A 20337-nucleotide genomic window follows, 5' to 3' on the forward strand; every position below is an offset into this window, starting at 1 on the left:
GCTCTCAAGATTAACAAAAAAGAACTTATCAAAAATCCTTCGCAATATTCATTTTTGGTGCAGAATTCAGCCATGCACAACAAAGTCCTAAATGTTGCCCTGGTTCTTTAGCCAGCCCGTAAGTATGGAATTATTTTGAAGGGGGAGGGGGTTAAATCTTCGGAACAGTATATGTATATGGCAATCGAAACGAATCATCGAACAAACAATAAAAAAGACCGGGTTATGGGAAGAGGCGGGCTCCAAAGTCCTAGAGATAGTCACCTCGCCATCTCTAGTAATACTGCTACATATGAAGTATGTAGGGGCTGATTTATCCAGCTTATATGTATAGAGTAGCATCACACAATTCTGTTCCACGCTAAAAATGCAAAATACCATGTTTTATTTTCTTGTCAAACCTAAATTAAACTGCTCAGTATTAGCTTTTTAATTTAAAACCTAGATAGAACTATATATGTAAAGATAATTTCCTTTTCTCTTCCCGTTTATTAATAGACTCATGAAAAAGATATGAGATACACCTAGTAAAAAGTAACAATCTTCATTGTAGTTCTAGTGACTTAGAAAGAAAAAGTAGCGAAGGGGAAACCACAGGCCCATACGCGTAAATTTACCTTGAACGGGGGGGGGGGGGTACTAAGGCTTCAGAGGGTGAACATGCTTGAAAAAATGTGCTAAGAAATTTTTAAGTTAAAATGAAAATATAATAAAAAAAGCAAAATTGTCAAAAACTTGAAATTTTCGGGCTAAAGAGGTTAAGTGGTCGAAGGGCTGACCCCGCGCACAAGCTTGGTGCAAGAGAACAAATATTCGAAAAATGTTCAAACTTTTCTTGGATCTTAGTTTTACAGTTGACACAATTTGGAGTTTTCCACGACAGTTTGGGGAAAGAAAAAATGGGATGAAAAGAACCTATCTTGCATATGAGGGAGCTGCTGGACACTCAGTTCCCACTCTCCACTAAAGTTGACCTGTCCTTTACCGAAGGCATTGTAGATTCCAATATACAGTTTGTAACTACAAATGATGTATTTACCGATTCCCTTTCAAAACATTCGAGGCGAAAGAAATATTTTAAGGCTTGTGCGAATAATTTGCGAGGCATCGTGAATTATTTGAATTTTTTTAATATCGCTCTTAACTTTAGTTTGAAAGAAAATTATTTCTTTTTATGTAATCAGTATTACTGAGCAAGATTAAAACTTTAAATAAGCTGGGCTTACATTTATAATCGGAGATTGAAAGGTTGATTAATTTTATTCAGGGGTATTTTTTTGCTTATTTAGAATTGAGATTCGGTTCTAATTGTCAATGAAAAAGCAGTCCCAATTTTGAATAAAGCAAAGAACGACAAAAAATTAGTAACCCAATTTTAGTATACATTGAATATGCAGGAAGCAAAAAATTGAAATACCACGATTCGTGTTGAATTAAATCAACCAAAACCTTGGCAATCAAGCTACAAGACTCAAACAAGAGCAATTTAAAAAAGACAAAACATAGCGTCATGACTAATTTCTCAAGGCTAAAGTCAACTGATATTTGGGATTATATTGAAAAGAGTCGAGTTAACCTGTGGCGGGGTGTGGCAATAAGATCAAGGTTGAGTGCCTATAAAAAAAAGGAAAAAAACGAACAAAAAAAGAAGGGATAATTTGGTTCTAATCATAATAAAATTAAATTAGAAGAATCGTCAGTTTTTTCTCCGTTTTAATTAATACCACAATAACTATGTTTTTTATGATAAGATTTCCATGGCTTTCGTATCCAATTAAAATATTTGAGACATTAGCGAAGTATTCTAGGGTAACTTAGGTGTGACGATAAAACTCGATTAACTGCTCTTTTTTCTTGTGAGGCACAGTGGATCTTGTCCAATTTTAGCCTCAAAAATCAATTTTTTTTTTACCGTCTCTGCTGAGAGAAGATAATTTTTTTCTTACTTTTCTGAAATGTGTTTGAAGTAGGGCCTATAATTTTTGTCTGTGTGTGTGTCGGGAGAGTAACATTTTAAAACTGCATGAATAGGCGTGTTAACTCTAGGGAAAAAATCTAGGAGAATTGAAGAAGGAAAAGGAAAGGAGAAGTAGATAACCACTAGTTAATAGATGAAGGTCGTAATTTTGCTTAGAAATTTCGAATTCGTTTCTGTGGAGATATGTCCATGAAGAAGAGTTGTAATTAAAAAAAAATAATAATAATAATTAGCCATCAAGTCATGGCTCATAGTAGAAAAAGCCAAGACAGATAGTCCAATTGAGTGAGAAGAAAAACCTGGCATTAATTCCCCCCTTATTAGGATTGTATGAAAAGGAGTTTAGTTCATTTGTTAATAGACATGTCTATCTATTAACCGTCCATGCACCATTGCTTGGGAAGTAGAACCAAGGTAGATAGTCATAGAGCTAATATAGTGATAGAATGTATAGTTTTCCAAGTGTTTGATTAATTCGGCTTGAGTAAACGGCGGAAGTATGCGGGTGCCTCTCTTATTGGACCAATACACGGTTTGTTATCTTTTAGCAAGTCACGACTAAACTTCAAATTATCAAAAAGAATCCCGGAGAAGAAATGATTTCTACCCGAATCCGCCGCTTAAGTAATGAAGGAAAAAAAATTCTTAGCATAAATTCGAAACTTTGGTTTATTTATTAGTATATATTTATCTAAGGTATTTTTTGCTTGTCCTGCTGGGAAAGCCTGTAGGCTACTATGGCATTCATAAGAAAGTTGAGTGGGTGTGATGATTCTGTATCTCCTTTGCGCCTGGATGATTTGCCTCATTTTAGTTTCATATCTAGTGCCTACCCTTAAAAAAATGTCTGACCCTATCCTTATTTTGTTTGTTATCTTCCCTGTTGGGATATTGACTTACTTTACTGAAATCTGTATCAATTATTATTTCTGTGTGCGTGTTGGGAGAGTAAGATTTGCATGAATAGAAGTTATCACTATAAAAAAAAAGAAAGAAAAGAAAAGAGAAATGAATAGAAATGAAGAAGGAAAAGGAGAAGCGAATAAATACTAGGTAACTAGTGATGGTTTTAAATTTTCTTATAAATTTTGGATTCGTTTCTGCGGGAAGCATTAAATATATTTCTATAATGAAGAGTTGTAGGCTAATTAAAAAATTAAATAATATTAAGTTTCAAACCGAAATTAATCTCGAAAAATCAAAGAGAACTCTGTAAAAGAGAGAATTTCTACCTCAATTCACCACTTAAATACAGGAGGGGGAAAATATTCGTACTGAAAATTCGAAAAATTGCTCTTTTATTTGCACTGTTGGGCAAACATGTAGACTACTATATCATGCCTAAGAAAGCTGACGATGGGCGTAAACGATGGTGTGTCCCCCTGGTACTTGGATGACCTGCCTCATTTTAGTTTCTTATCTAGTACCTATCTTTACCAAAATGTGAGAATATTCTAGCAATTTACAAAATAACACAAATGACACAAATTCTATCGGCCAAAATTATTTTTATGTTAAATTTTGAAAAGAAATTATTTTGAAAGTATGATTGGTTTTGTGTAAAAAAAAATACAATAAAAATATGTTCACGAAAATGTACCTAAACATTTTCTTTTAATATCTATCAGCAGTATTCCTGTCTACCATGTACCATCACAGCATGGAGTATTCCTCTTATTCAGGTTAAAAAGTCAGCAATAATTGGCTTCTTTCATCCATGTGCAGCATCAAACCACAAAAATTGTTAAATAATGCCTCTTCAGCTCTGACCTTTTGAAAGTTAAAACTATTTTAATTTTATGTTTCCTTTAATTTTTAGTGATTAGTTTTAGACATGATCACTTGAGCATATCATTGAAGTATTTATTGAGATCACCTTGCGGCCAGGGCGTTCGCCATGGTTTGTGATTAGATAGCCACTTATTTCGAGTGCAATGACTTGCGGAAACAAGATCGCCACTAAATTGGTATACTGCAATCGTCAAAATTCATATCAAGTTCGTTAAAAACCATCCTATCCTTTTTGTGGTTTGACAAAAAAAAATCAAATTCTTGAACAATTGATATAATCACATTTTCCTTCATATAGACGCCATTAAACGCTATTGATATTTCCGCGTCCCCTATCTAAAGGTATAAAATATAGTGTTTCTTGTCATGCTACTAAAGTTTCACTTTTGTCATTCATTTCTATTTTATTAAATTTTTTCTATCGTAATTAATAGCTATGATAGTCGTTTATCACTACAAAGCAAAAAATCGGTTTTGAAAGAGCAAAAAGAATAAAAAAACAGCGTCAGTATTTTCAATTTAACATCTTGATCGTACGACTTGATTTGTTAAAGCGCTGATTTCAAAATTATAAATTTAAGGTCATAAAAGTCTAATTTGGTTAAAAAGCTATTGGTTTAAGTAAGAAACATCATATAGAAAATGACCATGGTTTTCAATGAAGTAATCTTTTAATACGCATTCCAATTATTCTTGGTCTCTAAGATATGGTACATGATTTCAGAGTAAAATCTTGAAAAACGTCAAAACCATTACGAGAAGCCAACTTCATTTTTCTTTAGTGTATGATTCATTACAAATGGTATAACTGGATCATTGAACCACCGACCGTCAACCTTTGATTTCTTATAAAACATAGTCTGTTGCGTCTGAACAATCTCTCCTTCTAGGGATTCCAATTCATTTGTTTTTTATTCATGTTGCAAAAGACGATCCATAATTTTCTTTTTGAAAAGAATCCCTTTTAAGGAAATTTTCACCCATGCGAACCATCCGAAGAATTCTTTTGATGTTTAACTGCTTAAGTGAAATTTATTAATGGCTTTCGCCCTGTGGGGTCGTTGATGGGATTGCTATTTCTTCCCTACGATAGCGTGAATCAGATTTTTGTTGCAAAAATATTTATTTGCATTTATGTGTCACTTGGGTTCTAAGCTTATGACATATTTCCTATTGGATATGTTGCGACATCAAAGAAGGTTGCACAATTCAATATGTCAGATCAGACATTAGAGACAAATTTGTTTCTGTGGTCGAAAACAGTTCGTGGTAACGAACTGTAAGTAAGGAACAACCTGGCTCAATAGCAACTGAAATTCTAAAAATCGGAATTTTGATACCAATAGACTCATCAAAAGAATCAGATTTTTAGTGTGATTTTAAATATATAAGTTTCATCAAGTTTAGTCTTACCCATTAAAAGTTACGAGCCTGAGAATATTTGTCTTATTTCCGGAGAAAGGGGGAAAACAACCCCTAAAAGTCGTAGAATCTTAATCAAACCATCAGATTCAGAGTATCAAAGAACCCCATGGAAAGGTTTCAAGCTCATATCTGCAAAAAAGTGGAATTTTGTATTTCTTGTTAGAGGAAAGATCACGGATGCGTGTTTATTTATTTATTTGTTTGTTTGTTTTTTTTCTTCCCAGGGGTGATAGTAATGACCAAGTGGTCCTAGAATGTCGCGAGAGGGCTCTTTAAACGGAAATTAAAGGCTCTAGTGGCCTTTTTTTTCCAAAAAAATGAGGTAACTAGACCCCTCCCATGCTCATTTTTCCCAAAGTCACCCGATAAAAATTTTGAGATAACCGTTTTATTCAGCATAGTTGAAAATCAACAGATAGTTGAATTTGAATTCAGCATTGGTTATTGGGAAGTATACAGACGTTTTCAGGGGGATTTTTTCTGGTCGGGGGGAGGGGGAGTTGGGGGAGAAGGTATTATTTAAAAGACAATCAGAAATTAAATAAAAAACCCTACCGAAAGTAAGTTTTTTTCTACCGAAAGTAGGGAGAAACATTAAAGCTGAAAACGAACAGAAAATATTATGTATATGAGGAGGGTTGCCTCTACTCAATCGCTCTTACGCTACAGTTTTTTTTTTAAACTTTTGAAAGATGTTATCATTCTAACTAAACAGCCTTTGTGATTCAGAAGTCATTCTTAAATGACTGCGACAAAAATTAAACTTAGGTTATTATTAGTTTAAAAAAAGTAAAATTAATGCGTAAATTCGTTTTAATTATTCATGTACGGTGAGCAATCTTAAAAACCTGCATTAATTTAAAAATTTTCAGAAATTAGATTAAAAAAACAATGTATTTTTAAGTGAAAGTAAGAAAGAGACATTAAAACTTGAAACGAACAGAATTTGTTCTGTATATGAAAGGGGCTGTCCCCTCCTCAACGTCCCGCTCTTTACGCTAAAGTTTTTTTTATAGTTTTAAAAAGTATAGTTGTGAGAAAGTCAAACTTTAGCGTAAAGAGCGGGGCGTTGAGGAAGGGACAGCTCCTTTCATATACAGAATAATTTCTGTTCGTTTTAACTTTTAATGTCACTCCTTACTTTCAGTTAAAAAGCTTATTATTTTTCATTTAATCATTTCTTAGTTGAAAACAAAAGTAGTAGATAGAAGTTGTCAAAATTGAATTCATTGACATTAAAAATAAGTAATGAAACCTCAAGGGACCGAATACTCATTTAAAATGACTTGTCAATATTGTAGCAAGACAAATATTGACGTTGGAATGGTTGATTTTTTCGAAATTAAACAAAAAACAAATTTTTCTAACTAAAAGTAAGGAGAGACATTATAACTTAAAACGAACAGAAATCACTCCGTGTATGAAAGGGACTGTTCCCTTCTCAACACCCCGCTCTTTACGCAAAGTTTGACTTTTTCTCTCAACCCTACTTTTTAAAACAGTAAAAAACTTCAGCGTAAAGAGCGGGGTGTTGAGGAGAGAACATCCACTTTCATATACAGAATAATTTCTGTTCGTTTTAAGTTTTAATGTCGCTCCTTACTTTTAGTTAAAAAAAACTTGTTTTTTGTTTAATTTCTGAACGTTTTTGAATTAATGCATGTTTTGAATTTTGCTATTGCATATTTAAAAATTTGCATATCAATTTATTTTTTTGTCTAAATGGCTTTCTCATAGTTTTGATCGGAACATTTTGAGAAAAAAAAGGACCGGGGGAGGAGGCCTAATTACCCTCCAATTTTTTGGTTATTAAAAAAGTCAACTAGAACTTTCAATTTTTTACGAACGTTTCTATTAGTAAAAATATATATAAATTACGAACTAACTTACGTATATGAGGAGGTTCGCCCCCTCGTCAATACCCCGCTCTTTACATTAAGGCTTAAATTTTGTCCTAATTCCTTAAGAATGACCCCTGAATCACAAAGGCCGTAGAATAAATAGTTGAAATTACTAGAAATACTTTACCGTAAAGAGCGAGGTATTAGGAAAAGGTGAACCCCTCACATGCGTAATAATTTTCATACCATTTTCTCATATTCATTTTTTAATTTTTTTTAAATGCTAGAAAATCCTGCACCTCCTTCATGGAAATTCTCTTCCACCATGACAAATTCCTCCATGGAAAGTTCCCCCACATAACCCCCTCCTCTCAACTCTTCCCCCTTCCAACCGAAAAAATCCCCATGAAAACGTCTGTACACTTCCCAATAACCATTACTATATGCAAACACTGGTCAAAGTTTCTAACTTGCAGCCCCTCCCACCGGGACTGTGGCGGAGTAAGTCGTCCCCTAAGAAATAGCTATTGATTTTTTCGACTATGCTGAATAAAATGGCTATCTCAGAATTTTGGTCCGGTGACTTTTGGGAAAAACGAGCGTGGGAGGGGGCCTGGGTGCCCTCCAGTTTTTTTTGGTCACTTAAAAAGGGCACTAGAACTTGTAATTTCCGTCACAATGAGCCCTCTTGTGACATTCTAGGAACGCTGTGTCTCTACAATTACCCCTGGAAAAAAAAAACAAAAAACCAAATAAACACGAATCCGTGATCTGTCTTGTGGCAAAAAAAATTCCACATTTTTATAGATAGGAGCTTCAAACTTCTACAGTAGGGTTCTCTGATACGCTGAATCTGAAGGTATGATTTTCGTTAATCTGTGATTTTCACTTAATCTGATGGTGCGATTCTATTACTTTTAAGGGACGTTTCCCCCTATTTTCTCAAATATGGCAAGTTTTCTCAGGCTCGTAACTTTTGATGGGTAAGACTAAACTTGATCAAACTTCTATATTTTAAATCAGCATCAAAACGAAATTCTTCTGATATAACTAATGGTATCAAAATTCCGTTTTTTAAGGTTTCGGTTACTATTGAGCCGGGTGAGCCATACTACAGTTCTTTACCACGAACTGTTTGATAATTTGCGCTTTTAACTCAAGCAAACAAGTAGATGAAGGAGGCGATTTGGGGTGTGGCCTTCTACCCGAAGTCTCATCCTTTTTTATTTCGTATTGCCTGATATTTATGTAATACGTCTGTTTTTTTAGACCAGCCCCACCCCCCTCCGCAACAAATCCTACATACTTGTAGAGATTAAGATTGATCAACTCTATAACGTATTACCTTGATGACCAGATGAAATACATACATGTTTTGTGTATAAATTATGTCCTAGCGTGAGTCAGAATGCTCAAAAACCTAAAATTAGAGCAACAAAAAGATATCCAAATCTTTGGTGATATTTTGTCAGTTTCTATCTAAGTATAGAATTTTTCAAGATTCTTGTGTTGCCAATTAATCCTGTAACTATTTCTTTTTCAGTACTTTGCACAGGCTCGGTCGGAGATTTTGTTTCGGGGAAGGGCTCAGATATGAAAATTTGACATAAGTCCCATGTATTCTCGGTTGTCGTTTTTGGGTCTCTTCTTCAGCAGACTTGTGTGTCGATGTTAATCCTACGTAAACTATGTGAGCATTCTGCCGGCGGAGTGGAGGAACGATGCAAATTCGTCTTTCCATCTCTCTTGGGGGAAAGGAAACAGGCTGTAGAACAAGAACCAGGTACTCGGCCATCAAAGACGATCTTCGGGGGACGCGTGCTTCCCATTTAAATTATTGCAGTGTGATTACGTCGAGGATGGCATGTTTGACCTTGATGCTTGGGAAGCTTGGTGTTAGAAATTCTATTGTAGTAGGTGATACCAGCAATACATCACAGTGGTTTTCTTTCCGAGACAGGGAAATGGCAATGGTTGTCTGTTTTAAACGACCAGGATTCACGGCCATATGACAATAGGGAAGAAGATTGATCTGAACGATTTCGGTTCGAGACTCTTGGATAAGTTCTTGATCTCTCCAGGTGGTCATTAGAGATTTAAACTTGGTGTTCGATAAAATGTGAAAAAAAAGGAAAAATTGTATGAAAAAATAGAAAACATGACAAGAATCTTGAAACTTTTATCGGGAGAGGGGTCTGTGTACAAGATTCAAAATAATATCTAATACTTTACTACTTATCTATGCTGTCGTTTGTTATCATTTTTGTGACGAAATTTGATTGACACAACTTTTTAAGATTTATTGAAATATATAACTGGAACGTGTCATAATTATCATTAGTTTATTCCATTTTTAAACTACTTTTCGACCATAGTTGTATCTTATTATTCCTTCGCTTGACTTTATTTATTTTTTTTTTACGAAATTATGCTAACATAACTCATTGAATTTATGCTAATATATATCGTTGATTTATGCATTGAAGATTATTTTTCCCTTTGGTTTCAATCAAAAGCAAGATAAATACTAAAAAAAAAAAAAAAAAAAAAAAAAAAAAAAAAAAAAAAAAATCTAGGGGAAACTAAAAGAAGGGCAAAATATGATGAAATAATCACAAAATTTAGCATAAAAAGTTGAAAAAATGATGCCTTATGGAAAGTTCAAATTTAGTGACTTTTCTAACTAGGGATTAACATAACGGTTAGAAACAGCTGTTTTTATTCATTTTTCTTAGTAGTAGCCAACATTTGATTGTCTGTTTAGCTTTATTGCCTTTTTTTGGTCATGCCTTAAATAATAGTAACTTGAAAGTAGGTTATGAATTTAAAAATAATTTCAGGAATCTGTATTTAAAATATTCACTGAAAACTTTAAATATTCTCTAGACTTTAGAGTTAAACCCTACTTCTTACCTATTATTTACTATTGTAGGATCACATGTCAGAAGTGAACGAAAAATGGTCACAAATTGACGATGAAATTTGGGCCAAGGTCATTGTGATGGAAAGAAATAGACGAGTAGCCAAAGCATACGCACGTGCTCCTGTCCTTACAGTCAATGGTTCCGACGACGGATTTGATGGCTACAGGTAAGGAGTCCTCAGATACTGCTTTAGCATTTTTACGATATTTTTTATAACCCTGAAACAATTTAAGGTGAACAGAATTAATTCTTCAGTAAAATTCAGATATCTAAACGGATGAAGATCGTAGCAATTAAGCAGTACATCTTGAAGAAACAGGTTGAATTACTTAATTTGTACAGCTCATCTCTGGGAACAGATCATGAAAATTCATCTTCTTCGATAAATGATCTTCGGTGATCGTTCAAGATAGCTTAATGGTATACCGTAGCTACAATATTACCATTGGGCCGTGAAGGACACACATAACCTGGAAATTGTTTAAAGTCAAACATCATCTTGAGCATAATTTTTTAACTTTTAATATTCAATCATGGGGGGTAAAGAATACCCCCTCTCTTCCCGTGGTAAAGAAATAAATTATTTTTTTCTGCTGCTATCTAAAATGCACATTTTTCCTATGAGGATTTAAAGTTATAGATCATTACGATCTGCCTCAGTTAATTAGATTTCGCTCTGACTTTTGTAATGTTCTTTTTTATTCACTATTTTTAATACATCGCAAGGACAGGTCAAACACTTATCTTCATATTCTTATTAAATAATCAGATATGGGTCAAAGATGAGGTGCAATTATTTTCTATAAATAGCCTACTTTTTTTGTAAGAAGATAATTACATGTTGCTTCAAACTATTTTACGATTTTATTCTGTAGCGTCTATTTTATTTTACTGACGTAACCATGATTCAAAATATACATGTTCAAATAACAAAGAGAAACTGTGGGCCCCTTCCTCCTCCTCTCCTAAAGAAATGTATGTATTTCTATTATTTTTCATATAATTTCTTATATTTACATACACATCAGTTTTTTTTCTTTTTCTGCGTTTTTTCCTGACCAAACTAATTTCATGATTTGATTTCATTTATTTTAAACTTGGTTTCTTAAGCAATGGTTCAGAACAACTTTAAAAAATAAACTACAAGTACTTTGTAGTTATGTTCAGCTGTTACTGAATAAAACCTTTCTATTAAAAATTATTTTACCTTTATGAAATAAATGTATTTTATCATTTTTTTATAGCTTCCTTTGTTTTCGTGCAAGTTACTAGTTTTATCTTCATCCTCCCTGTCCCCCTGTGGGAGAATTCTTGTATATTTGCCTGGCTTAAAGTCAGGAATTTTTTCAAAAGCTAAACAACATCACTGGGTATGTGCTTTAAGAAATGCTGGTCAAACCTTTATTTTCCTTTTTTATAGAAGCACAGAAATAGCTGCATATAACTGTAAAGTGCTTACAGTTAATTTTGAAAAGTTCTTCTGGAACATTGCTTAAGCGACTTACTTTACTTACTTTCGGCGAAAACCAGACGACGAGTTGCCTTTCCCGGCACCAACGGATCTTGGAATTACTTCCGACAACAATTTCGATCTGCCGCCTGCAGCTTTTTCCTGACCAAACTAATTTCATGATTTGATTTCATTTATTTTAAACTCGGTTTCTTAAGCAATGGTTCAGAACAACTTTAAAAAATAAACTACAAGTACTTTGCAGTTATGGTCAGCTATTACTGAATAAAACCTTTCTATTAAAAATTATTTTACCTTTTCTTCTAACAATTTCGATCTGCCACCTGCAGCTTTCCCGGCGGTCTTCGACAATCCCTGTTCCATATGTTTAGGTTTAAGCATATATATATATATATATATATATATATATATATATATATATATATATATATATATATATATATATATATATATATATATATATATATATATATATATATATATATATATATATATATATATATATATATATATATATATATATATATATATATAAAGAGACCAAGTTTAAAATGAAATAAGTTAAATTTATGGGAATAGTTTTCATTCTCAGGTGAACACAATCTAGACCCTAGACAACTAGATGTTCCAGAATACCCTGTTTTCTGTGTATTTTTCATTTGTCTGTGAGGTTCTGAGAGCATTGGCTAGCAATGAATAGGTTTATTTCAAAATGTTATACATAGGAAGGCAAAGATTAAAGTATTACAAACGTATATATACAAATCCGACATCTTAGAGGATATCAAAGGATTTTTATGGGGGATATTTATATTAAAAAACCTTTTTTTTTCCAGGATCTTCAGATTTTCACATTTTAAAATGTGGAAATCTGTGGAGTTATCCTGTGAAAAGGTCACTCCCTCCGATCTCGGTTTTTAAATTTAGGATTGTAAACCGTCCTCAGGAGTACATAAAAGTAATTAGAAATGCAAAATAGGATGACATTAGATTTTTTAAATGTGAACAGGATAACGCATTTTAAAATGTGGAAATCTGTGAACTTATCATGTGAAAAGGTCTCCCTCTCCGATCTCTGTTTTTAAATTTAGGATTATAAACCGTCCTCAGGAGTACAAAACAGTAATTAAAATGCAAAATAGGATAATATTAGATAAAGAGGAGAAAGTCATTAAAAAAAAGTCATTAAGTAAAATAATCTCTTTTTTGTTAACAAATTAAGCATAAAAACTTATTCTCTCATTGTGGTTGTCCCCTTGAGATTTGAAGATCAATTTAGTTGCATTTACGCTAAACAATAAATTTTGCAGTCCTAATGTTTTAGAAAGCAGTCGGTAAATAACAGAATTAACAAATGATTTAATGTATTATATTACAAAACACTTTTTGGATAACAATAGTTAAAATTTAGCGTAACTTGCGGAGGTTGAGAGGACATCTGGCCCCTTTACTAATAAGATAATTGTGTTACTTTCAACGTTGATGTCTACTTATATTTGATCACCAATTTTTATTTTATTTAATGCTCTGAAAATTTTGCAACATATTAGTTTTCGTAGATAATTTTAAGCTAGAGGTAATGTCTCAATTGTAAAGTTCTAGAACATGTTTAATTTGACGATATACTTTTCATAAATATTTCCCAACTTTTGGGGATTCTGCCCCCCCCCCTCTATTTTTTAGATCATGGGACTTTTTTCTGTGTTAGTTACCTTGGTAGGTAACTTCAAACATTAAAATGTCTACATATGTGGAATCATCGTAAAATGTAGGTTTTTCTTGTGTAAATGTTGTTATTATAGTTTGCTTTATTTCGAAGTTTTGGCTAGTACGGACAAGGGTTGTCTAAAAGAGTCTGAAAGGCTAAAAAAAAAGAGAGAAAAAAGAAATTGACACATTATACTTCTCTAACGTTATAAAGGGGGACGGCTTTTCGGCCATCCTAGATCTGGAAGGAACTTCCCTATTCCCATCTGTGAGATTAAGTACTATGAATTTGGTCTTCATTTTTACACTAATATTCTTTCCACAATGAGAGCAGAGCTTTTAGTTTATAAGCAGCCAATTTTTAAACTAAATCCTAGTGTATTTATTTGAACTAAGAGAGATTAGTTTTTGAAGCGTTTGCCGTTTCAAAACGTCTCATCGAAGCATTTGGGGGGTTCAGGGGATGGTCGCACTGCTTTTATTTGTGACAGTTTAGGTTCGTTGTAAATTTGACCTGAGTATTCATTTTAATTTCCGTTAGTTCTAGCTTTCACTTTAATCTTTCATAGTAATTTATGATCTTTTAGGTTTGACTTGGCTATTAATTCCAATTTATGTTTATTTTAGGTTTCATGTATTCATTTATAGTAATCTATAGGTATCTGAAGTTTAACTTCTTCGTATGACTTTATTTCTGCTCGTTTAAGGTTTTAATGTGGCCCTTTACTATTCTCTACAGAGATTTAAAAAGATATTAAAAATATTACTTGAAAGGATACCAGAACTTAGTTTCCGTTTGAATGAGCGCTCTTCCAATATTCAACTGCCACCAGTTCAATATGATCACCTAAGGACAAAAAATCTTGCTGCGATGTAATCTCTTGTTGCTTTCAGAATTGTCTTTTTGAATGAGTCCTCTCCCAACATTCTGCAGCCATAGTTTCAATACAATCATCCCTTAAAAGCACAGAATATATGACTATTAAGAAAAAAACACGAAATTGTGTGTATCTATCGGGGGCTGAAAACTTTGCTCTTAAATATGATAGATTTGATGTTGTACCTTTCAACCAGATCGCGCCACTTTTGGGCTGGGGCTCTTTAAGTGAAGTTATTTTTTTATGCTAGTGACTTTCGATTAATGCGTTTACATATTTAGAATCACCTTAAAAGCTGGATTCTTTTTTTTGAGGATCATATACATGATATCATAACTTGTTTAGCTTAATAGATTAAAAAGAAAATAGTGTCAAATAACTAAACATATTCTAGAAAGCAACATAACTCAATTTTGGATTAGAACATTGGATGATTGAGTTATATACTTTTAAGTATTCTTGATTGACTGAATTTTTCGGTTTTATAGAAAAAGTTTATAATGCATATCAAAAATTTAATTGGAATTCAAATCAATGAGACCCATGCGTAAGACCTTGATTCAATAGAAAGAGAGGTTTTGGAAGAAGGGTTCAAATTTAAAAACATGATACACGTAGCATTTTGATAAGTATAAAAAATTTGCAGGAAACTCTGTTAGAAATCGTTAGGTCTCAAGGGCCAGTGACAAAGCCCTACCCCCCCCCCTTTTGCAGACGCCTGATTCTAATGTTCCTTAATAACTTTACACTCTATTTAACTGATTGTACATTTAATTAACACTTAAAGGAAAATAGACATCTATAGCTTCTAAACGTATTACTCATAAAAAATCTCGAGGCTATCGGCATACTTGTGCCTAAACTAGGCATCGATATGTCGGGTGCTCAAATTATCCTGAAATTTTAAGAAGACACATTTTCTTCAATATTTGTACAAATAAAAATACATTTGTTGCAAGATTCATAAATATTTATTTTCACAGAAAAACAAGTCAAAAATCGTGGATGTATCCTAGAATCTTTATGACAGTTATGTAAGGATCAGAATTTAACAGGGGTGGTCCTACACCTGGGCAGGGGGGAGCAACTACCCCTCAGTCTTCTTACAGCTGAAATTGATTTCCCTTCATTTTATATTTTTATATTCCTACGTTATACCTTGCCCCCTCTCAGATTATAAGCCTTAAAACCGCTACTGGATTTAATGCCAACCTCTTCCAGTTGATAAGAATATTATTCAATGTAACAAAATAATTTAACAAAAAAGACCTGCGGTAAAAACTAGTTTTAAAAGGTGTGAAAAACCAATTACTGTTAACATTTTGAGTTTGAGCCATAGCTAATTTCAGCTTTACGCTATTCATTCTTGAGTATTATAAACAAATTTCACTAATAAATTTGTCAAGGAATTTTGTAGCCAAGGAAATGTAAATCAAGCAACGGTTTCAGTATTCGTATTCAATAGAATACACGCAAGTAAAATTCAAAAACTAAGCTCACGGAAACTGTTAGTGTTTTCATTTAAAGACTGTTAATTTCCGGCCCGGAAAATATGGAAAGATTCTTCTCATACAAAGTAGCAATCATTTTGAAATTGCGGTATATAATCCAAATAGGAGACACTAAGAAAACTAAATGCTGATAGTTTAATCAAACAGTTCGTGGTAACACACTTAAGTAAGGAACGACTCAACCAAATAGTAACCGAAATTCTAAAAAATAGAATGTTGGTAACAATAGATACATCAAAAGAATTGGCTTTTTTTGCTGATCCCAAATATATAATAAAAGTTTAATGCTACCTACAAAAAGTTGTGAGTTCGAGAATGTTTGTTTTATTATCGAAAAAAAGGGAAAAACCCTAAAAGTCATGGAATCTTATTGAAAAATCGCACCTTCAGATTCAGCATACAAGAGAACACTACTGTAGAGGTTTCAGTGTCGCTTCTGCAAAAACGTGGATTTTTTTTTTTGCCAGAACAAAGGTCACGGGATGCGTGTTTTTATGTATTATTTTTTCGCTTCCCAAGGGTGATTGTATTGAACCAATGGTCCTAGAAAAATTGGGACAAGGCCCATTCTAAAGGAAAATAAAAATTCTAGTGCCCTTTTTAAACGAACAAAAAGACTGGAGGGCAACTAGCCCCCCATCTGATGGCCATTTGTTCCCCAAAGCTGGTCAATCAAGATTTTGAGATATCTCATTTGTTCAACATAGTTGAAAGGCCCAATAACTTTTTTTTCGATGACTCCAACAGACCCAGGGGAAAGGGCTACAAGTTGTAGAATTTGCCCATTGTTTAAATATGGTAATATTATTGGGAAGTACAAAGAATTTTTTAGGGAAGAGCGATTGTCTGCGGGGGGATTTTCAAGTAATGGCCAGATCGCTATTTATGAAGAACTTAAGGAAGTGTTCTCTCCTTTTGTAGGGACTTCCAAGGCCAAATTTAACCATGAAGCTTTCGTTTCCGCAGCAAGAGCGGCTCCAACAGTAGCACTGAAATCTGTAATAAATCGGACAAGGTATTTGTTCAGAACTGTGTCAAGTAGGGTCTGTAGTTGAATGTAGAAGTTTTGATGTTGGTCATCTGACTTACTGCGGTCAGGAGCATAGGCTTCAGATCCATAGGATCGTGTTGTTGATCCGCAATTCTTTCATTCGCATCATAATCAACCGTTCAAATACGCACGTTAGGTATTTTTTTTTTGGAACTTCGTCAACTAGGTTCAGCAGTTGCAGATAGAATTTTCTGGCTTGCTGCAGTCTGGTGCATAGGCTTGAATGATCGTGGTGTTGATTAGTGATTCTTTCATTCGTATCATAATCAATAGGCGTTCTGAGCTTTATTGGACATCCACGTGGTTAGGACGTGTTTCAGAAAGTCCCACGATTTTCATCTATATCGGTTTAGCTCATAAAATAGAAGGTCTATTTTACCTTGTTTTTCACGTGTCCTAACAGTAAAGGTTACATCAATTTTGGAAAGAGAATAGCCTCGGGGGATCGGAGTAGTCAACTTTGTTAAAGGAGCTCCATTCGAGAAATTTTCGGTCGTCAAATTTTCAGTTGCCCCGGAGACGGCAGCTATAATAGACTGACACCTTTCGAAAACCCGGACGCGGTAGCACAGGCTCTAACTCTTGATAATTTGTATTTCATTTTTATTCTAAGACAAAAAGATGATTTATTGGCGTTTATTCAGGGGCTGCTTTTGGTCTGTGCCTTCTCCTAACCAGAAAATACTCAGTATATCTACAGGACGCTCCCCTATCTGCCACAAGCGAACGCGCTGAGTGGCCTGGTGGGAGACCCTTCTTTCGGTTAGAACTACAATTTTGTTGCAAAGCTTGTGAAATTAATAATTTGTCCAATTTTTGGAAAATTATCCGTTTAGTCGAAGCTGCAACTATTTGGTTTGTCGCAAATTCGTATGTTTCTGAGGTAACATAAGTCTTTTTATTTAAAAGCAGTGTTTTTTTTTTGTTTTTTTATGAGAATATATTTTTGGTCCGACATATATGAGGCTCCTCAGTGATTACTGCAGTAATGTTATATTTTTAGGATTGGTTTGAACGGCTTTGACAATCCCATGCGGGACCCTAAGACAGAAGAGATAAAAAGACACATTGGACAGGTAATTCTAACTAAATATTATTTAGTATCTAAATCGAAATGTGTATGTTTTTCTTTTATTCCAATTGCCACTGCTGGCATTACATTTTTTGATTCGACTTTTAATGTTACTCCTTACTTAAAGATATTTATCTGTGTCTTGTGTAGAAAAGCACCAGCATCTGTCAGATAGGTACTTTCGTAACAAGAGGCAGGTTATGTGAAAAGAACCGGACATAAGAAAGAAGAGACAACTTTTGCGAATGTTACAAGGAACTATAAAAAGGAAGTCCATTGTAGATTGGGGACAGAGCCCGTCGATATGACAGCCTTCAGAAAGGAAAAAAGAAGACAAGGATAAATGCAATATTGAGGTCCTTGGGTTGTAAAATACTGATTTCTGAAAGATTAAACCTTCCTGAATATAAGTAGCAATCTTCAAAATAACATTTTTTATGACTTAGAGAAACCCTTCACATGGAAGACCTGACAGCAATTATTTTGAAATATGCTTTATTCTAAATGTCTTTTTTATAATCTTCTGTTCAGTAAGAAAATAGTAAGCCTTATTGAAGTATAAAAATTAGACAGGTTTTAATATTGAAAAGTGATTGAAATCGACGGATTTAGAACGGATTTAGATGCGAATTTAGAAAAAATAAGTTCTTATTATAGAAATATAATATTTTGAAGCATATTTTGAAGATTTTATTATATTGCTTCTAAAAGTTAAGAGTCAGGTTAATAACCGAGTAAATCTATTTTCGTAAATAAATGGATTTATTTTAATTTAGCCTTGATGTTTGCAGAAATTGTTTTGAATTTCCTACAACATTATAATGACTTGATTATGTTGAAAGTAATTTTTGTAAATAGTAATATAGAAATTATGGGCATAAACCACAAATGGCCTTATTTTTTTGTCCTCGTACGAATCGGTATTGGTCATTTTTATCACTCTATTTCCGTATTTGGTTCATTTTATTAGATTAACATTCGGTAATTAGATACTACTGGGCGTAGGCTTTCATACTAATTTCTTTTTCGCTGTTTCGCTGGATTGCTTTTCTCAGTTAAATCATCCATTAAATATTGCATTGGTTATTAATTTAAATATTTAATAACTTTTAATAACAAGGTCGGTGATCGAGAAAACATTCTTGTTTCTCTTTGAAAATTTTAATGTGAAGAATGAGATTTTATCTCGTAAATATTTCAGAAATTTAAGTAAGAATACTTTTTTCGATTTTCTTCTTTTTCAACCGTTGATTCCCTTTTCATTTTGAAAATATATAAAAATTTGTGTTTGTGTTTGTTTTTCGTCTCCCCTTAACTAGATGAAAATAATAATAAATAAGAGATATAAGAAATGCCGTGAAAAAGGCACACAGCCTTCAGATGAACTATAAGAAATGGGAGGCACACAAACACTGAATACAATCAGAAGGATGTTGTGATGCACGAAAAGAGAAAAATATCTCATTGATTTTTTCGGAGGGGGGGGGGGAGGAGATTTCAGTATTTTAAAGCTGCAAAAATCAGTAGCGATGCTCTGCTACACGATTGAAGGCAGTAACAATACTCCTATTCACTTATGTTCCTCGTAGAACTGTTCAACGCAGACGTGAAAATTGAGTTTAGGTTTCCTGTCAAATAAAAACAAAGTCTTAGGCCACCTTTAGGCTTCATCGAAACTCTGAACGTCTTGGTTTATTTTCTGACAACGGGCAGATGTGGTGCTTCGGCAACCAGATCAGGCCTCTGAACCTAAAGTCGGGGCAACAGTTTGGTAATTTAGGTACCCAAGAAAGTTGAAGCTATTTTATATTGAATATGGCGATTGCTAATTTTGGTGTTCAGGTTTATCAATCAAGTACTATAGAGATTGGATTTTGGAAATTTTAAAAATAAGGTATTATTTAGATATAAAAATATTGGTAGATTCATCCGGACAGGTATGAAGCATCGTGAAAATTTTATTGAAAAATCAGTTCTAGTGGTGCCAGCTAGCATTTTAATGTTGTATTTTTTTTTTTTTTTTTTTTTTTGTGTGTTTAACCATGCCCCAATAGAGTTTTTGTGTGAATAAATGTATCTATTTATCTGTCTATAGATTACACAATAGTATATATAATGGTACGGATGAAATACTCATTTTTCAGAAACTATTTTGCCGGGAGTCAACAATGTAGATAGAAGAAAACAGGGAACAAATATTTTTTGATGTGGAAAATGTAAAATGTTGATGTAGATGTAGAATTTTACAAAAATGTATAGTCATGAGAAGAAAACATTATGTCTGCTAAAAAGTTTCCGTGGTTGCAAAATAAATTGCAGGAACAATTTCCGAGGCCCCATCCTTCGGATTAGTCTTTCTGATTTGGAGGAGGGGGGAAACTCATTGTTTATCCCCCTCCCCCTATATTTTGAAAAATGAAAATTTTGTGTCTTTTGTTTTTAATCTTTTTACGCCAACCTCTCAAATGCCCCCCCTCTAAATTTTGGAAAATATGTTGTTGTTTTTCATTTAAAAAAATGAAAAACTTTTTCCTCCTATATTTTGATAATTAGGGCCACTGCTTACAATCAAGTGAAAAAAAATATGTCAGAACTGAAATTTAAAATGCTGGACTTACCAGGATACCGGATTTAGCAAGCTGCTGTCCCGATTTGAGATGTGTTTGGGTCCCAAATTGGCAAAATGCA

General features: G+C 33.5%; 1 protein-coding gene across 9 annotated transcripts in view; it reads left to right on the top strand.

Moving 5' to 3' along the window:
• Positions 1 to 20337, top strand: part of LOC136036181 (uncharacterized) — a 122158-nt gene that overhangs the window by 68086 nt on the left and 33735 nt on the right. For all 9 annotated transcript variants that reach the window (XM_065718251.1, XM_065718250.1, XM_065718253.1 and 6 more), the window contains 2 exons: positions 9968 to 10125; positions 17581 to 17653. In XM_065718251.1, coding sequence (XP_065574323.1) covers positions 9968 to 10125; positions 17581 to 17653 — 231 coding nt within the window. The remainder of the gene's footprint in view (positions 1 to 9967; positions 10126 to 17580; positions 17654 to 20337) is intronic.

This window comes from Artemia franciscana, chromosome 15 (assembly GCF_032884065.1).
Source record: "Artemia franciscana chromosome 15, ASM3288406v1, whole genome shotgun sequence".
In the NCBI taxonomy this organism is placed as follows: domain Eukaryota; kingdom Metazoa; phylum Arthropoda; class Branchiopoda; order Anostraca; family Artemiidae; genus Artemia; species Artemia franciscana.